The 18,825-nt window shown below is 48.1% G+C and overlaps 1 protein-coding gene across 1 annotated transcript in view; it reads right to left on the reverse strand.

Annotated features, from left to right (window-relative positions):
• The window catches only part of KCNN3 (potassium calcium-activated channel subfamily N member 3), a 157,183-nt gene extending 138,855 nt beyond the window's left edge, over positions 1–18,328 (reverse strand). The window contains exons 1-2 of the mRNA XM_074318660.2: positions 18,280–18,328; positions 8,236–8,397 (exon numbers count right to left, since the gene is read on the reverse strand). Coding sequence (XP_074174761.1) covers positions 8,236–8,238 — 3 coding nt within the window. The 5' untranslated portion in view covers positions 8,239–8,397; positions 18,280–18,328. The remainder of the gene's footprint in view (positions 1–8,235; positions 8,398–18,279) is intronic.
• Between the last annotated feature and the right edge of the window lie 497 nt (positions 18,329–18,825).

An 18,825-nucleotide genomic window follows, 5' to 3' on the forward strand; every position in this document is an offset into this window, starting at 1 on the left:
CCCACACACACATACACCCCCTCCGGCATGCCCTGCCTTCCCTCCCCTCCCCTTCCGTCTTCTTGGTGTCCTTCCATCCCCAAACAGAGCCACCTGTTTGGTTCAATGTTCCATAGGCTTCATGATTTCCTAATGAATGATGGTTGCTGTGTTGTTAGTAGCCATCACATGCTGTGGTGTCGGTTCTAAGGGCCGGGACAGCATCTGGGCCGTGACAGACTCTGGGCCTGGGCGTCTCTGTGCCCACTCCACCACCATGACCTGCCTCTGCCTCGGCTGGCCCTGTCTCCAGTTCTCCTGGCTGTGCCAGCTGGATCGCAACGGGGACTGTTAGAGTCAGTCCTGCTGTCACGGAAGGGGATGAGCAACATGGGGGCAGGAGGAGGGGACCAAAGCCAAAGCTCTAGCGGACATTCCTCTCTCATGCCACTGAAGCAGCTTGCACCCCTCGACGCAGCCGCCCCCTGGAATGGGAAGACGACAGTGTCATGGTTAGAGCTCGGGCTCGAGAGTCGGACTCCCAGGCTGTGGCCTCTGCCACGTGATGGCTGTGTAACCACAGGCCGGATCCTCAGCTCCCCACTCTATTCAGTGGGAGCAGTAAGTGTCCCCACCTCACGGGGTTTGGGAGGGTTAGATGCAAGGCAGTGTGCGTGGGCTGTCCCACTGGCCCATCCATGGCGGCCCTGAAGCCCTCGGTGGTGCACTGGAGCTGGAGCTGGCTGGTACTGGCTTAGAAAAGCCAGCTGTGTATATCTCTTCCCAACCCCACATCCAGTGATGTCACAGTGATCGCATGAGATCGGTGATGGTGGGAGGATTTACACCACAGGAACTGGCAAGCATTGCTTAGCTGGGCTGACTTTTCCTGGCGAGCCAATTCTTAAACACTTACTGGCTGTTAAATATTTAGCAGCACACTTCTGCCTCTTATCCCATATTGTTATATACGAAATGTGCACTCCACCCTGCTCTAACCATTGCCAGGTCCTTCCTCTCCTCCCTCCCTCTCACCAGCCAAGCTTCGGCATGGCACTGCATGGGCTTGCTGTGTGACCTTGGGCCCATTGCTTAACCTCTCAGGACTTCAACGTCCTTAGCTCCAGGGAGTGAATCAACTAGGAGCCACTCGGCCGCAGGGCCTGATCATGTAGGGTTTTCCATCCGGCCCCACAGACCCACGGCTCTCAGGCCTCTGCCACCATTGCTGCAGGTCCAGTCCTCACTGTTGGGAAGCCCCAACGCTCCCCCAACCCCCAGCTAAAAACATGTCTTCAAAACCACCCACGTGTCGGGGTCGTCACCCCTTTTATAGATGAGGAAACTGAGGCTTTAGACAGATTTAAAAACTTGCCCACAGTTAGTGACTAGTAATTAGTGGCATAGCTGGAATCAAGCCTGGGTCTGTCCAACCCCCAAGCACTTTCCTGAAACGCAAATCAATAGGACTCCGTCTGACTGGTCTTTCTTAAACATTGCCATGTGACTCGTATAGCCAGCCTTCAGGAGCTGTATGATCTTGCTGTAGAGACAAGCTGTACTCACACTGGATGATAAAGAACCTCAACAGAGATCCCAGAGTGTGGGCTAGACAACAGAGTTCATTGAAGGCAGAGGGTAGTCAAGGGAGGCTTCATGGAGGGGGTGGGCCTTGAGCCACACCTTGAAAGATGGGCTCTCCCTTCACACATATCAGGCCTCTTCAGTCTATAACGGGGGTGCAGTGGAGTTTCTTAGCTCAGAGAGTATAGGGACGGTGAACAAGGACACGCTCAGCACACCAAGTGAGGTAAAGGTGGCCTTTGGCCAGACCAGCTCCAGATCAAGTGTGCTGCTGCTTGCCCCTGGCCTCCTTTCCCTGCTCACTCCTCACCACTTCCCTCTGTGAGCTCCAGGAACACCAGCTTCTTAGAGTTCTGCTGATACCCCATGCCACCTCACAGCTCCACGTCTTCGCTCATGCTGTTCCTTTTCCCTGGCGTGCCCTTCCCCTACATTTCTTTTTAGCCCTTGGAGATAGGGCTCACAGGTTTCTTTCTGGGCAGCCTCCCCCAAGGCCCCCAGGCCCGATCAGGCGCCCTTCTAGATTTTCAGTACCTGGTACCCACCTCCAAACGTGTCTTTTATTAAGTAGTACAGCTGTTATCGCTGTGTGACCTTTTCCCCAGACTGTGAGGTCTCGTCCATGTGTGATCTGTCGCTCCTGCACAGAGCCTGGCATCTGATAAATGCTTAAGAAAGATGAACTGAACTGAACTGAACTTGAAACCCGGGAGAGGTCATTTGGAGGCAAACAAGAGGAAGCAGTACTACTTTCCACAACAAATAATAACCACAATTTCCCCATCAGTAAAGGGAGTGAGCGAGATGGTTCCTAAGGTCACTCAGCTTTAAAATCCCATAATCTGTGATCTGTGAAACTTGTTACCCTCAAAAGGTAGAATTGACTGAAAAATAGGTTTATGAAAAGTAGTTTTTTTGTGGTTTATATGTTTGTCTTTCCCACTAGGCTATAAACTCCTAGAGCACAGAGAAAAGGGCTAATTTTTTTCTGTATCCCCGACACAGAGCAGGGTGCCTGGTCATGGAAATACATATTAACGGTTTTTTAGATGCATAAATGGATGGATGGATGCATGGATGGATGGATGGATGGATGGATAGATGGTGTTTAGATACAATGACAGATAATAGTGGTTTTTTAGAAAAATGAGTGGTGTCCATGGACTATCCTTAACCTTCCAGGGATAGACAGTGTCACAAAGTTCAACCACACACGCCCCTCAGACACTGGGTGGTTGGGTCAGAGAGAGCGCCGGGCTGAAGAGCTCATTACTCATCCAGGTCCGGTCATTATCATGTTCTTACCTAGAAGTTTTGTTACTGGATCAATTAATGCTTTAATAATCAAAGCAAGCCCTGTGTTTGCATAGTTTTCCAACTGCTTTCACAGAAAATGCTCCATGTGTACCTCCCGGTGGCTCTGGAAGACAGGCCAGGAAGGCTCACTTCCCTCAGCTCTTACACTCTCACCCCAATAAACTGACACTTAGAAAGGTTTAAGTGATGTGCTCAAGGTCACCAATTAGCGGTAGATTTGAACCTGGATCTGTCTGACCCACCGATTCATGCTCTTTCCCATCTGTGCTTCCTGGAACACCATTCCACCCTTCACTCTGTGTCCAAAGCAACTCCATCCTCTGCTCCTTCCCCCCAATTTGACCTCATCTCCCTCTTTGAATCCCCTCCGCACTTGTAGCTCTCTGGGGACGCTTCTCACCTCTTGTCTCGTACTGGAGCTGTCTGTGGGCACGTCTTTCTCCCCTGCTTTGAATTTACACCATAAGCTCTTTGGTGACAGTTTATGGTGTAAATCGTGAAGCACACATGCACATAACACTGTGCCTCACCCCGCACCCAAACCGTGCATGGAATCAGTCAGTGAGCGAGTGAGTTTATGTGTGAGTGAGAGTTAGGGCGCCCACACCCGGACACATTGTTTGGCCCTGATGGCACGGCTACGGGAGTGCCAATGGGGAAGTGTAGGTCCACTGTCCACGCTTCTTTTGTCTGGGCCCCTGAATGTCCAGACCTGGGGGTGAAGCCTCTCATAACTAAAGCCCACCCACTCTTCCCCAAGCCACGACAGAAAGAGTGAGACAGGACTACAGTACATCCCACCTGCCCCCAGGCCACACACCAGCAACTGTTAGCCACCTCTAGGGGTCAAGTCTCTTGCGCCTTATCTGGGTCTCTCTATAAAGGGGACATACAGCCCGCCACCCCAAGCCCCGGCACAGGCACTGATGGCCTGCTCTGTGTGTGTGTGTGGTTCCAACAAGCCAGTACACTAAGGTTAGAACTCCCATTCTACAGATGAGGAAACTGAGTTCCGTTCCAGAGTCACTGGCTTGCTCTTGTTCTCAGAGGAGGTTAAGAGGCCACGCCGTGAGCCAATCAGGTCTGTGTACCCGCAGGTCACCCTCTCCACTCAGCCACCGCCACTGGGCTTCTTCCCCTTCCAGAGAAAGTCTGCTCCCGCCCTCCACCCCTGTTCCAAGGTCTCCATAAAACGCCCTCTGGCAAAAGGAGTGGGAGAAGGTTTCAGAAGAACAGCCCCATGGAAACCTATCTGGAAGAAGGGGGACAATTCTACTCCGAAAACTCTGTGGCAGGCACGGCTGGTCCTGGACACAGAGAGATTAGTGGAGCGGCCAGGCAGGGGTGCGGGGGAGCCTTGGGCTGGGAGCTCGGCCCCTCTGGTTTGGAGCTGCCATTTTCCTTCCAGTGACCACGCGAGCAAGTTGTAGGGCTCTGAGCCTATAAACTGGGCCCATTCAGGCCGGTTTGTAAAAATCAAGACACATTTCTAAATGCTTCTCATGACCCCTTTCCCCATGGCTTTTGCTGTTCTGGCCAGATGAGTCATCTAGATGGGAACGTTTATTTATTTGAGGGGTCAAGGGTTCAATGAAAGGTGCCAATACCACAACTGAAAAGAAGGCATGGGAAATGGGCACCAACACAGAAAGGGTGCCAACATTCTGTCACCATGCTCTCCTGCCAGCTTCGCAAGAAGCGGATATAAACTATAGTGCTGCCCACATGGACTGGGCAAGTGCAAAGAGCTTGAGGGACCTTGGTGGCTGAGGGAGGGCCCTGTAGGCCCCTGCTTGGCCAGGGCCCAGCATCTGAGGCTCATTCCTTGTGTCTGGGTGGGTCCAAAGGCCTGTGTGCCCAGGACTGAGTTGGTGGAGAGAGCCCATCACCGGCTCATTGGTCAGAGGTGTGTCCACTCCCAGCCCCACACTGCTGTGTAGATGACAACACTCTGCCCCACCCACAAGAGACTCAGCTTCATGCAGGCAGGAGTTTTTTCTGGTTTGTTCACAGCTCAATCCCTAGTGCTTAAAACAGTGCCTGGCACAGACCATGCTCTCAATTCAGATTTACTGAATAAATCAGCTTCCTGGCCCCAGTCAGAAAAAAGAAACCGACCTCTAACAGTTCCCCAAACCCAGAGCAGGCATCTGAGCTGCCCAAGGGAGGGCTCAGAAGCAGGGCAGCCTTGGCGCCTGGCGCGGAAAGAGGCAGGGAGCTCTCTGTGGCCCCGGTGACCCACCCTCTGAGAGACAGTGCGGGTGGCAAGAGATCAACATATACCCAGGGCCTGGCTGGTGACTTGGGCCCAAGCTCTCTGAGCCAGCCGGCACTGCCGGCCCTTCCCTGACTGCAGCTGGCCAGTGGCAGCCCCAGCAGGAAGTCGCCAGCCCAGCTGCAGCTCTGAGATGGAGGCCCCAGCGGGCTGATGTGTGCCCACCGCTCAGCTACCTGGGGCAGCAACCCGTGGCAGGTTTGTGAGGACTGTGGCGGCCTCTGCTGGTGGAATGTGCACATAGCATGCACTGCAGGCACGTGGGGAGGTGCCCACGGACCTCGCAAACAGAGCCTGCACCCAGCCTTAACTTTCCCTGGAGGCCCAGGGACTGCATCTAGTGCCGGGACTCACCTTGGTGAACATTTTGCAAAGGTATGTCCTATTTGGCAGGTTCCTTGAATATTTCCCCCATTGGGAAGGAAGATATTACCCCCATCATCTGTCCTAGGTGAGGCAGCATATTCTTGAATGAGAGGGCTGGAAGGAACCACAGACATGCCATTAGGTCCCATCCTTCTGAACAAGGGAAGCTCTCCCAAAGATGGCAGGTGACGTGACTAAGCTCCCACGTGAGTTAAGGACAAAGCTGGCACCGGAACCAGGGCCCCCTGGCTGGGCCCCTTTCAGGGGACCTATCATCTCAGTTGCTGCTGGGTATCTAGCAGGACAGCTCACCACATCCTCTCCCTCCTGCTGTCTCACTGTGTCCATCCCAAACCGACGCTCCCAGCTTCATCGCCACTCCACGTCGCTGCAGCTAAATGAGACACAAACCCTCTTCTGTGCCACATCCACAGGCAGTCAGCAGCAAAGGCCCTTGGTGCCCAGCACTTTGATGTGAATAATGCAAAAGGGCAGGCATCTCGCTCGCCTCCTGTCTTTCTTCGGCTTCCTTCTCTCCCGTAAAGGTGAAAGCTGGAGGGTTGCTATGGACACTGCACAGGGCTCTCCCTCCTTGGTAATAATCCGTAGCCGCCCTCCCTGCTGGAATCAGAGTCTCTAATTGCCAAGCCTCGGAGGCAGCAGGATGCAGGATGCCTCACAGAAGGTAAGGGCAGCCGGAAGAGCCCGGTGATTATGTAGATGGGGGAAGGGGAAGGAGAGAGGGACAAGATGGAAATCACCCAAAATTGGAAGTAACGAGCTTGACCTATGTAGGTAGACTGACAAAACCAATGTCGATTAAGCCAGAATTAGAAAAGCAATCGTGTCTTAACAGGCTCCCTGTCATACTGGACACAAGCACTGTGGCCAGTGTCTCTTGGGCAGGATGCAGAGAGGAGGGGAGAGGGGCGGCCCCACAGCGGTGTGCATGAGCCCTGCCCGCAGAAACGACCTGGATGGCCCTTTTGCTTCTATATAAGAACAACCATGCGTCCAGGAGCTTTACTGAGCTGGGCTCCTGACCACTCTGCTGCCCTGTGGGTGGGCGCACCCCAACTTCCTCGCTGCCACACAGTCCCCCTCATTTATCCTCACCAGATCAGAGCATTATGACCAGTACTAGTGTCCCCAACATGAAAATAGAGTATGCTCTCCCCACCCCCGCCATGAGGCTCCCACCATGTGACCAGAGAACACTTCCCTCTAATCCTGACCCTTTCATGAGGACCAAATCATATCACTTCCATGAACATCCCCTCCAAGGGACCAGGACACTGTCACTGCTATGTGTGTCCCCACCATGGGACCAGAGCTTTTTCCCCACCACTGGGCCCTCCACCGGGAAATCAGAATATTGTCACCTTTACACATGTCCCTAGCTTCCCAGCTACATATCAGACCAAGTCACCAAGACCACAAGACTCCACACAGCCGTGGACTCAGGTCCAACGGGACAGCAAGGTCCAGTGTGAAACCTCCTTCCTGTTTTCAGCCAAAGACCACACACTTCTTTGAAGGACACTCCAGAGCTCCCAGTGGCCACTTTAAAGAATGGGCCTAGGGGCCGGCCCAGTGGCTCAGGCGGTTGGAGCTCCGTGCTCCTAACTCCGAAGGCTGCCGGTTCAATTCCCACATGGGCCAGTGGGCTCTCAACCACAAGGTTGCCGGTTCGACTCCCGCAAGGGATGGTGGGCTGCGCCCCCTGCAACTAGCAACGGCAACTGGACCTGGAGGTGAGCTGCGCCCTCCACAACTAAGACTGAAAGGACAATAACTTGAAGCTGAACGGCACCCTCCACAACTAAGATTGAAAGGGCAATTTGACTTGGAAAAAAAAAAGGCCTGGAAGTACACACTGTTCCCCAATAAAGTCCTGTTCCCCTTCCCCAATAAAATCTTTTTTAAAAAATAAATAAATAGAGGGCCTACAGGAGAGCATGTTAGGCCCTACGGGTCACTGAGCGTATTCTTGGTGGCCAGGGTGACCTGGAGGCTGTGCCTGTCTCAGCGCAGCCAGGCAGAGGGCACAGTTAGCTTTGCTCTGCCATGACCACACCACACAAAACCCGACCCCACGTGCACTAATCCTGGAGGAAGAGTGTGACTGGACAGGGAAGCCCATCTCCATCCCTTGAGATAGACATAGATGTAGGTAGACACACACACATGTGTATACATGCATACATACATGTAAAGAAATTGAGAAAGAGAGGTGGGGGAGGGGGTCAAATCCCCACATTGACCAGTATTGCCCTCATTTTAAAATTTCTGCCATTAAATACAATGAAGCGAATAGAAAGTTGTTCCTCCCCCAGACCCTGTCATGGAAACTCCAGGGCTTCCCTTGAAATGAGGGCCACAAAATCACCCTAGGAAGTGGGTGCAGGGCAGTCAGCTACGCTCCCTCCAACACCGACTTTATAACAGGTGGAACGCCAACCCACACCTCAGGAAAACCGCCGTCACTACCCATCCTGGACCAAGGTTGCGCTCCAAGAAAGTCCTTACCGCAAACGTCGGGGCCAGAAAGCTGAGGGCCTGCTGGGCTACACAGGAGAGTCCAGGCCACTGCTGGCCTGACATCTATTGCAGCGAAGAAATCCCCGTTGGGCAGAGCCACAGCCCCGCCTGGAACGCCCCCTTCCCACTCCCGAGCCTCTGGCAAGCTTCTCTAGTAAAGGAGAGACACTGACCATGCGGGGAGAGCTCCATCCGGGCCAGTGCCGTGAGCAGCAGCTTGATGGGCATTGGACCTCCACGCCGCCAGGTGGGGCCACCACCGTAGCCCTTCAGGGCCTGCCCTCTGCCCTCTACCACCGGAACGTCTCTTCCCGCTCATGAGCGCAGGAAAGTCTCTGGAGGGTCACGAGAAGAGAGATCATTTTATTCTAGACTTCCAGGCTGCCTGTCGTTGGATGTGGGGAAGGACGCTCCCTCCACCGCCCCAACCAGGCCTGGACTCTAGTTCCGAACCAGATTCACTCAACAGGTTTAGGACACCTACCAAGCTCCAGGCATCGTGCCGCTGCTTCCCACTAACCCTGTGACACTCCGGAAGGCGGTTCTTGTCGCCCCCATTTGACAGAGAGAAACTGGGACCCAGAGAGGCCTGGGGACGTGCCCAAGATTAAATAACTGAGTTTCAGACTCAAAGGCCCAGCACCCTTGTCTTGGCAATTTTCCCACCTGGTGTTTGAAAGTCACACATCAGACTGCGGATGGGAAGAGGCTGCACATCTCCAAAAGCAAATGTGCCCAAAATAAGCCATTATTCTAACCGGGGGGTTTTCCCTGCAATTTAGGAAACTTTGCCTCCTTGATTGTTTCCGAAATTGTGTTCCCAGAGTTGACTTTATGACAAACTACGGCTCCAGCAATCCCTGTGGGCCATTGTGTGAGACTCTGGGCGGCCTGGTGAGCGCTAATCCTCTTTTCTTAGCACAATACCTTTTTCCTCCTGCAAACCCAGTGAATAAGCCTCCTGGTGGCCCCAGGAACTGGCTAATATGAGCCCCAGAGGGTAAGAAAGGCTAGTGGCTTCCTACTTCCTTCTCGCCACTTTCTTTAGAGAAGTTTCTGAAATAGCCAGGAGGGCCAGAGAAGGGAAAAAAAAGAAAATGAGAAGAGAGCCGAATCTGGCAGCCCCCTATGTCTTATTATAGCTGCTTCCCATGCTATCAGCCTTGACTCTGATCGCCCAAGAAAGATCAAGCTATGAACTCCACCCACCTAACGGAGAAGGTTTACGTTGCCCAGCGCTCTGAGGCCCAGGGAGCTCGGCTGATGGAACTTCTGTGCAGAAGAGAAAAGACAAGAGAGCCTGAGAGACCTGAACCCGGGGTCTGAGGCGGCACAAAATTGATGTGTGTGTTGTCAGTACCAAGGCAGGAGTTTTCTAGAAGAATAGATTGCCAGAGACAAGCAAGCAGCCAGTATCTCCTCCCTCGGGCTAGACGGGTTCTAACTGGAAAGATCTGGTCTCCCCCTGAAGTAAGGGATGTGACGTGCTTAGCACAGGGCTGCCGTGTGGTAGGTGTTCAGGAAATGTTCGTTTCCTTCTCTCCTCACTTTGCCTTGGCCATTCTCCTCCGTCAACTTGGCCTTGGCCATTTTGACGCAGCTTTGCCAAGTGATGCACTAGAAGCAGACGAGGAGAGACGTGCATCTGTGTGACGGGTTGTCAGCTGCACCCGGAAAGTGGTGATGGGGGAGGGGGTGGAAGTCAGTGACTCAAAGCAAGTTCAGGGTTTATCTGCTGTTTTCGCTTATCCATGTCCCTCATCACCATGGAGAATTGAGAATTGAGTGTATTTGCCTCCCCCTCAATCCTGTTGCTGGCATTAGAGACGTGATTTGTACTTGGATCGACTGTGGGGAAAGGACTCCGAATGGTCTCTGTATCAAATTCTCCCCGGTATGAAATGTCATTAAATAACTCTCTGCACCTGGCACCTCTTGGGCCCTTTAAAAATAGCTGGAAGAGAAACATATCCGGGGAGAAGAGAAGTGACAATGATTGAGCGTTTGGGTGCTACTCAATACTCATTCTGAGCCGAGGAAACTTCTGCTCAGAGAGGTTAAGCGACTTGCCCGTGATGCGTTTCAGCGCAGAGCAACAAAGCTGGTGCCGTCTGACGCCCCACGCCACCCCTTTGTCAGTAAACTCACGCTTCCCTTAGGAAATATGGTGGGCCCGTCTCGGACCTCCCTGTCTGTAATGTGCTCAGATGCTTTCAGTAAAGAAAAACCAACTCAAGAGAGATTTAAAACAAGGACATTTGCAATCCCACACACTAAGAACTCAAGAGGTAGGACAGTTTCAGGAGCCATCAGTTTGGTGGCACACATCACCAGGAACATAGGTTCTTTCTGACTTTCTACTCTGCCATCTTTAGCACGTTGGCCACACCTCTTGTGCTCACAAGATGGCTGCAGCGTCTCCAAGCATCTCATCATCACCCTTCAAAGTCCAGAAACAATAAAGGGAAGCACCGCTATCTTGGATCTCTTTTTAATAATGAGGGAAACTGTCCCAAAAGTCCCTAGACTTTCCTCCACATTGACTGGTCAAAAATGAGTCACACGCTCACACCTAAACCAGTCACTGAGTGGGATGACCACACTGGCTACACTGGGGTGGGTCTTCCTGAGAAGCAGATCAATCACCAGAGGAGTGTGGACAAAGTGGGGACTCGAGGAAGAGGTGAGGCAAATGCTGCATCTGCCAAGCCAGCCAGTGGTCCAAACGCACCTCCTCAGAAGGATCCTTGCCCCCAGGGCAGCTCCCTGGTACGGATCCTGAGGACACATCAGCTTGGTGTCCTTGGAACACAAATAAGAAAGGGATAAGCACCACCTTATGTCAAAACGAGAACCGCTGCCCTTCCTGTGAGCTCGCTTATCGAGAAGACACACACATGACCAACTTCATTAGAGAGATTTGGGGAAGGAATCTCATTAAAGATGGGTCCTATCACCTACCAGGAGAGCAGAGCCTTTCGTGAAGCTTGACGGCCACGCTGGTGATGCAGGTCTTTCATTCCCCATAGGACACCTGATGATTATCTGGCGGGAAATGCTTCTGCTCAAGCAGGGGTGTGTGAGGGCCAGGATGGAAGAGCTCTTTATACGTTCACGCTATGAATTCAGACTCCTTAAAAAGAGATGCGCGGCTGAGGGAGACCAAACACAATGCATAGCCAAAGACGGACACGTACCAGATAGTAACATTAGGTACTGGGATTATATGTATTTTTCTGCTCCTTTATTGTTTTCTATTCTTTCCAAACTTTTTATAATAAACAAGCGGGTATTTACTATGAAAACTCAGAAAAGTAAATCAATAAAAACACGGGACCCCTCCTCTATTTGCAGATTCGCCTAGATTAGGAAATTTCTAAGGGTTGTAAGAAGAACCTGGTGACCACTCGAGGTCAGGGCATCCCACCACCTCTGCCCTCTCCAAACACCCTCAGAGGTGAGCGGGGGCTCCCTTAAATGGAGAAAACCAAGGGGGTGACCTGAAGACAGGCAAGAGATACGAGAAACAGAGAAAAAGCTGTGCAAAGCAAGCGAGACAGGGAACCACTCAGAGAAACAGGAAATAGAGAATGAGACCAAGAGAGAAGAGAGAAGAAAAAGAAGGAAGAGTGATGTAGCAAAGGAGACAGAGGGACACTGAGAAAAGGAGGGGACAAAGAAGGGTGACAGAACGAGACAGACAAGAGATGCCCAACAGCCACTTTTTCAAGGTTTCTTATTAATGTTACTGTGTTTCCCTGAAAATAAGACCTAGCCAGACCATCAGTTCTAATGCGTCTTTTGAAGCAAAAATTAACATAAGACCGGGTCTTTTATATTATATATTATATTATATTATATTATATTATATTATATTATATTATATTATATTATATTATATATTAAAGACAGGGTCTTATATTAAAATAAGACCAGGTCTTATATTAATTTTTGGTCCAAAAGACGCATTAGAGCTGATTGTCTGGCTAGGTCTTATTTTCGGGGAAACGGTCATATGAACCACTGGAATTTCCAGCCCTGAGTCATCTTCTTGTAGCTGTCACTTGCTTTCTGGATAAGGACAGAAATCCAGGGGTCACACACTGTTTTTCCAGCCCAACAGGATCCAGATGTTTCCAGTTCCTGGACCGGGCAGGACTGACGGGTCGAGGGGTCACTATTCAAAAAGACCCTCAACACACAGGACCCTTGGTTAAAGGAGGGGAAGAAACAGCCAGGACTCAGGGGAGTTATTCTAACTTTGTGAGTTCAGATTTCCGTGGCTGGGAGAGGGACAACCGCCTATAAACAATCTGCTTATTCCATCTACCCTCCTAACACACATAGGCATCTCCCAAAATAATCCCCCACATGGCACAAGCTCCATTTCCGTCCGCTTGCTGACTAGGAAATGCTTATTCATTCCTCAGGGCACAGAAGAGGCCTTCCCTGACCTCCACAGCCCCAGACGGGTCAGCCGCTTCCTCTGCTGTGTGCTTCCGACTCTTTGTAGGGACCACCACGGAGGCGCTTCCTACAGGGCCTTAGAATGATGTGTTTGTGGCCCCTGACATCTGGGACAATGCCAGGAACCTAGCAGGAACTCCACAAACACTTGCGGAATTAATAAATGAGTAAATACATAAGTCTGCTTCCCTGACTAGACGGTGAGCTTCTCCACCTTATGGAATGAAACTTGAATACCGCACTTCAGAACCAAACGGCGCTTAGCGCCAGCTAACCCAGCTCTCAGATCCCAGTGTGTGCTTTATCACAAACATGGACCACAGACTCGAGCGGTCACCAGGCTCTTCTGATATCCCTGGATCTAGGCCAATCTGCAAACATAGGAGGGGTTCTGTGTTTTATTTGATTTATTTTTCTGAATTTTCATAGTTAATACCCGCTTGCTCATTATAAAAAGTTCAGAAAGAATAGAAAATAAAGGAGCAGAAAAATCATGTATAATTCCTGTACCTAATGTTACTATCTGGTATGTTTAGGTCTTTGGCTTTGTGTTGTGTTTTCCCTGCACAATTGAGATTATAGGGCATATATATCAGTGTTAGAGTAGCTGTAATTAGTGTGTACCTAATATTTCATGTTCTGCTTATTTCATTAAAGGAAATCTCACAGGTACATTAAATCCCGTCTCATTAACACAGCAACATAACCCCACCTACTCGGCATTTTAATTAGAAAACGTCACGTTGTCCCATCATCCGTGGATGGTTTGCTCAGCCATTCACTACTCTCAGGCACTTGACAGTTTCTGGCCATTGTAAGCAGCACTGCTCTGAACCTCCAGCAAGGAGGCATGTGTGGTTGGAGCTAAAACTTCCAGTAACAGCATCATCCCTGGACTTGGGAAGTGCTGGGTCTCAGCCAGCTTAGACAGAAGTGAGGGTACTGTGCTAGTAGACTCTAAAGGTGGCTGTGGTAGCCGTGGCACCCCTGGTGTGTGAATGCACGTGACGTGAGTGAGCTCAAGGGAGCCGGGACCAGACCTGCCTTGTTGCCATGACATACCTGGAGCCCCACACAGGGCCTGGAATATGACAGGGGAACGAAGGGATGGATGGATGGATGGATGGATGGATGGATGGATGGATGGATGGGTGGGTGGATGGTGCATGGCTGGGTGGACAGTTGAACTGTGCTCAGACGCCTGGGATTATGCTGTGTTAGTGATGCAGCCAGACCACACCCCCTGCTGAGCAGCAAATGTTAATGAATGTTAATGAGATGCTGAGTCCACGGCTCCCCAAACTCCCAGGGTCCTCTTCCTCTCTCTCATGCCCCCGCACCCCTCTCTCCTACCCACGTGTGTCTCCATGCTCTCGTCTGGGGTAACCTCCAGAGCAGTCTGTTTGGGCAGATAACCTGCCGGGTGAGAAAGAACACAGCACGGCTTCCCCCTTCATCCGAGGATGGGAGGATGGTACCATGTGCCAGGCATTCAACCAGCAAAGCAGGTCAGCAAGCCTGAGAGCATCTGTCCACTCGGTCACAAACACGCGAGAATTAGGGGAGTAATGGGTGAGTCCGTCCTTGAGGAGCTCACCCTTATGTCCCAAAGAGACTCTTCACTTGCTCCCCCAAAACCATCCTCCTGAAACTGGAAATAATCCCACATGGCTTGAGTTCACTTGAGTGTGAGAGGACTTGAAGAGCTCTGTCTAAAGAAGTAAGTAGAAGGCAGACTTGAGGGTCTTACAACCAAGAAAGTGGTTTGATTAGGGGATGGAGAGCATCAAAGGATTTAGGCAGGAGAGTGACCTTAAAAAGCACTCTGCCTGCAGCGTGGAGGAAGGCTAGCATAGGATGGAGGTCAGAGAGAAGATCAATTTGGAGGATGCTGCCTGAATCCAGGGAACTGATCTGCGCCTGAAGTAAGGCAGTGAGTAGCGAAATTAGAGCGGCCTCTGCAGACAGGACTGGCAGAGCTTGGTGACCAAATGGGTATGTGGTTAAGAGAAAGGCTCACTTCCCATTTCCTGCCTTGAGCAGCTCAGTGAAAGTAATTTTCAAATGCACATGGAACTTTACCAAGACAGAGACCCGGAGCCATAAAGACTTTAAGTCATACAAAAAATATACCCTGGCTATAGTAGAACTAAATTAGAAGTCAATAACAAAGATCTCGGCAAAATCCTCAAACATTTGGAAACTAAATAACACACTTCTAAATAATCCATAGGGCAAAAAAGAAATCAAAAGGACAATAGAAAGGAAAAGAAAACACAACAAATTGTAATTTGCCACAAAAGCAGTACTTAGGAGGAATTTATAGCACCAAATACCTAGACATTAGAAAAGAATAAAGATCTCAAATAAATGACTTTAGCTTTTATATTAAGAAATTAGGAAAAGAAGAAAAAATTAAACCTAAATAAACAAAAGAAAGGAATATCAGAGTGAAAAATCAATAAAATAAAAAATATAAAAATATTAGAAAAAATATCAAACCAAAACCTGAATCTTTGAGAAGATTAACAAAATTGATGAATCTCTAGTCAGACCAACAAGAAAAAAGAGAAAAGACAAAAATTCATCAATATCAGAAATGAGAAGGTAAGATCCCTACAGATTCTTATTAAAAGGATAATAAAGATTACTGTAAACAACTCTACGCCAATAAAGTTGATAAGTTAGATGAAATGGACAAATTCCTTAAAAGACACAAACTACCAAAGTTCACACAAGAAGAAATAGTGCGATAAACATACATCTGTTAAAGAAATTGAATGTATAGTTTAAAAGCTTCCCACAAAGAAATCCCAGCCCAGATTACTTCACTGGCAAATTCTACTAAGCATTTAAGAAAGAAATAATATCAATTATACACAAATTCTTCCAGAAATTGAAGAGAGGAAATATCCCCAACTCATTCTATGAGGCTAGAATTACCATACTACCAAAATAATACAAAGACTTAAGGGGGAAAATATGCAAACAAAATTCCTCAGAAATATCAATATAAAAACTCTAAATCAAAATTTAGCAAATTGAACCCAACAATATATAAAAAGGATAAAGCACCATGATCAAGTGGGATTTAGCCAAGTAATGCAAGGTTAGTTTCACATTTGAAAAATCAATATAATTCAACATATTTACAAATTTAAAAAAGAAAAACTTAAGATGCACAAAAGATATTTGATAAAATCCAACATACATTCCTGATTTAAAATATTTAACAAACTAGGAATAGAACAAAGACTTCAACCTGATAAGGAGCATCTACCAAAAAAACCCTACAGTTAATAGCTTACTTACTGGTTACATACTAAGAGCTTTCTCCCTAAGATTGGGGAATAAGTCGTGTCCACTCTCATCACCTACTCAACACTGCATGGAGGTTCTAGCCAGAAAACAAGAAAAAATAAATGAATAAAAGGCATCTAGATTAGAAATGAAGAAGTAAAACTATCTTTATTCAGAGATGACATAATCATCTATGGAGAAAAATTTATGAAAATCTCCAAAAAAGCTACTAGAACCGATAAGTGAGTTCAACAACATTGTAGGATATAAGATCAATACACAAAACTCAACTGTATTTCTACTTATTAGCAAAGACAATCAAAAATTGAAATAAACAATGCCAATTACAATAGCATCAAAAATATGAAATCAATAGGGATAGACCTGATAAAAGACATGCGATATCTATACACTGAAAATTACAAAATATTGCTGAGAAAAATTCAAAATCTAAATAAATGGAGAGATATATACCATGGTCATAGACTCATGGTCAGAGACTCAAGATTGTTAAGATGCCAATTCTCCCCAAATTGGTCTATAGAATCAATGCAATCCAAACAAAACCTCAGCAGGCATATATATATGAGCTTATTCTAAAGTTTATGTTAAAATGCAAAAGACCTAAAGGAGCCAAAACAACTTTGAAAAAGAAAGTTGGATATACACAATGGAATACTATTCGGCAGTAAGAAAAGATGATATAGGAACATTTGTGACAACATGGATGGATCTTGAGAGAGTAATGCTGAGCGAAACAAGTCAGACAGAAAAAGCAGAGAACCATGTGATTTCACTGATACGTGGTATATAAACCAAAAACAACAAAAGAACAAGACAAACAAATGAGAAACAGAAACTCACAGACACAGACAATAGTTTAGTGGTTGCCAGAGGGTAAGGGGGGCGGGAGGTGGGGGGTGGGAGATGAGGGTAAGGGGGATCGAATATATGGTGATGGAAGGAGAACTGACTCTGGGTGATGAACACACAATGGGATTTATAGATGATGTAATACAGAATTGTACACCTGAAATCTATGTAATTTTACTAACAATTGTCACCCCAATAAATTTAATAAAATAAAATTAAAAAAAAAAAAAAAAGAAAGTTGGGAGGTTTACACTACCTGATTTCATGACTTATTATCGAGCTAAAGAGACTTAAGACAGTGTGGAGTTGGCATAAAAATAGACAAATAAATCAGCGGTACAGAATAGAGACGCCAGAAGTAGGTCCATACATATGTGGACTACTAATTTTCAACAAGTGTGCAAAGGCAATGCAGCAGAGAAAGGATAGTCTTTTCAACAAATGATGCTAGAACAATTGGATATCTATATGCAAAAAAACAAAAACAAATAAAAAACTTTGATCCATACCTCACACCATATACAAAAATTAACTGAAAATGAATCACAGACTTAAATGTAAAACTTAAATCTATATAACTTCTAGAAGAGAACATAGGAGAAATTTCTAAGACCATGGCTTAGGCTGGGGTTTTGATTGGGATTCCATTGGATCTGTAGATCAAGAGATATAATACTAAAAGCACAATCCATAAAAGAAAAAAAAAGACAAGACTCCATCAAAAGCAAGAGGAATTGGAGAGCCGAACACAAGTACACATGATTTTAGTGCAGCATGAGTACCGTGAGAGTATGGTGGGCATTTGTTGGTTGCATACCCAGCAATAATTGCCCTCTTCTCCTTCCTAAACGCTCCCCTTTGGGAACCACCCCACTCATACTTCATTGCAACCACATGTTTGGGTGAGATTGATCCTTCTCCAATTCCAAGGTGCTCCATGCCTGGTATAATTTCAACTTTTGTACAACACCCTGACTGCTTCAGGAAGAGGAAGTAATGCCAACCTAAGTCAAGCAATGCATGGATTCTCTTGTCCAGTTCAGGTCAGTTCACCCCCAGTCAGGCTTAGGGCTTTTGGTCTATGGCTGGGAGAGAAGACATTCTTTCTGTCTGTAAATGAACAAATATGAATGTAGGCTCCATTGCTGGTGGCAGCCATCTTGCCTCCTTGGAAAAGTCAACCTGAGAACAAACCCAAACCTTAAAGGACGGTGGAGTCTAGAGAACTGATGGTAAACAGAGCCAGAGTCCTGATCAAACCATACCTAAAGGTAAATTACTTCTGAAATTCTCAGTCATCTGAGATAATAAATTCTCCTTATTTTTTAAGTCCGTTTGCATTGATCTTCCTGTGTCACTTGTAACCAAAAGCACCTTGCTGGTATAGGAGCAGGGACAAGGGCCCAATTAATTCTGTCTGGCAATATTGGGGAAGTTTTCCCGGAGGGGAGATCACTTGAGCTTCAGTCCTCCATGACCTCCAGGTGATCTTGAAGGCAGCCTGACTTCCCTCCAGCCCTGCTGCTGAGGTCCTTTCACTGAGTCCTCCCTCCCCCCACAAATCCGCACATTCTCACCATTCACCAGGCAACAGCTTATCACCAATGATGGGAGATATTAAAGCCGACTCCTGCCCAGGAAATGGAAACAACCCAGGAGAATTAGCTAGAGAAAACCTATTAAGCAACAAAGAACATACCCAGCTGTCGAGTCATCTTAAGAATTTAAAATCATGCTATTTGCTTTCTGAGTGGTTTTCTCAGCCTGCAAGGGCTCTCCACTTCAAGAGGGCCTTGGAGACCAGCGGGGTCTGGAATGTTCCCTGCCTGGGCACACCTCACCCATCTCCCCTGTGTGCTTTTCTCTCACCAGCCACGAGACTAAGAACAAAATGCCAATAATCATGAACCCCTCAAATAAATACAATGAATCCTCTTTCCTTTTGAAAAGCGATCCATTCCCAGCCTTTGATGTGACCTAGTAGCTGCTCATTGATAGTAAGAGTTTCTTCCTGTGCGGTGCTCTCTGGCACATTATCACATCCGGGCTTCCCAGCACCCCTAAGAAGCAAGCAGGAAGGATTACTGGACCCAGGTAGCAGGTGAGGACCCAGAGCCTCCAAA

The sequence above is a fragment of the Rhinolophus sinicus genome, chromosome 7 (genome assembly GCF_057876585.1).
Source record: "Rhinolophus sinicus isolate RSI-liver-muscle chromosome 7, RSI-T2T, whole genome shotgun sequence".
NCBI lineage: Eukaryota > Metazoa > Chordata > Mammalia > Chiroptera > Rhinolophidae > Rhinolophus > Rhinolophus sinicus.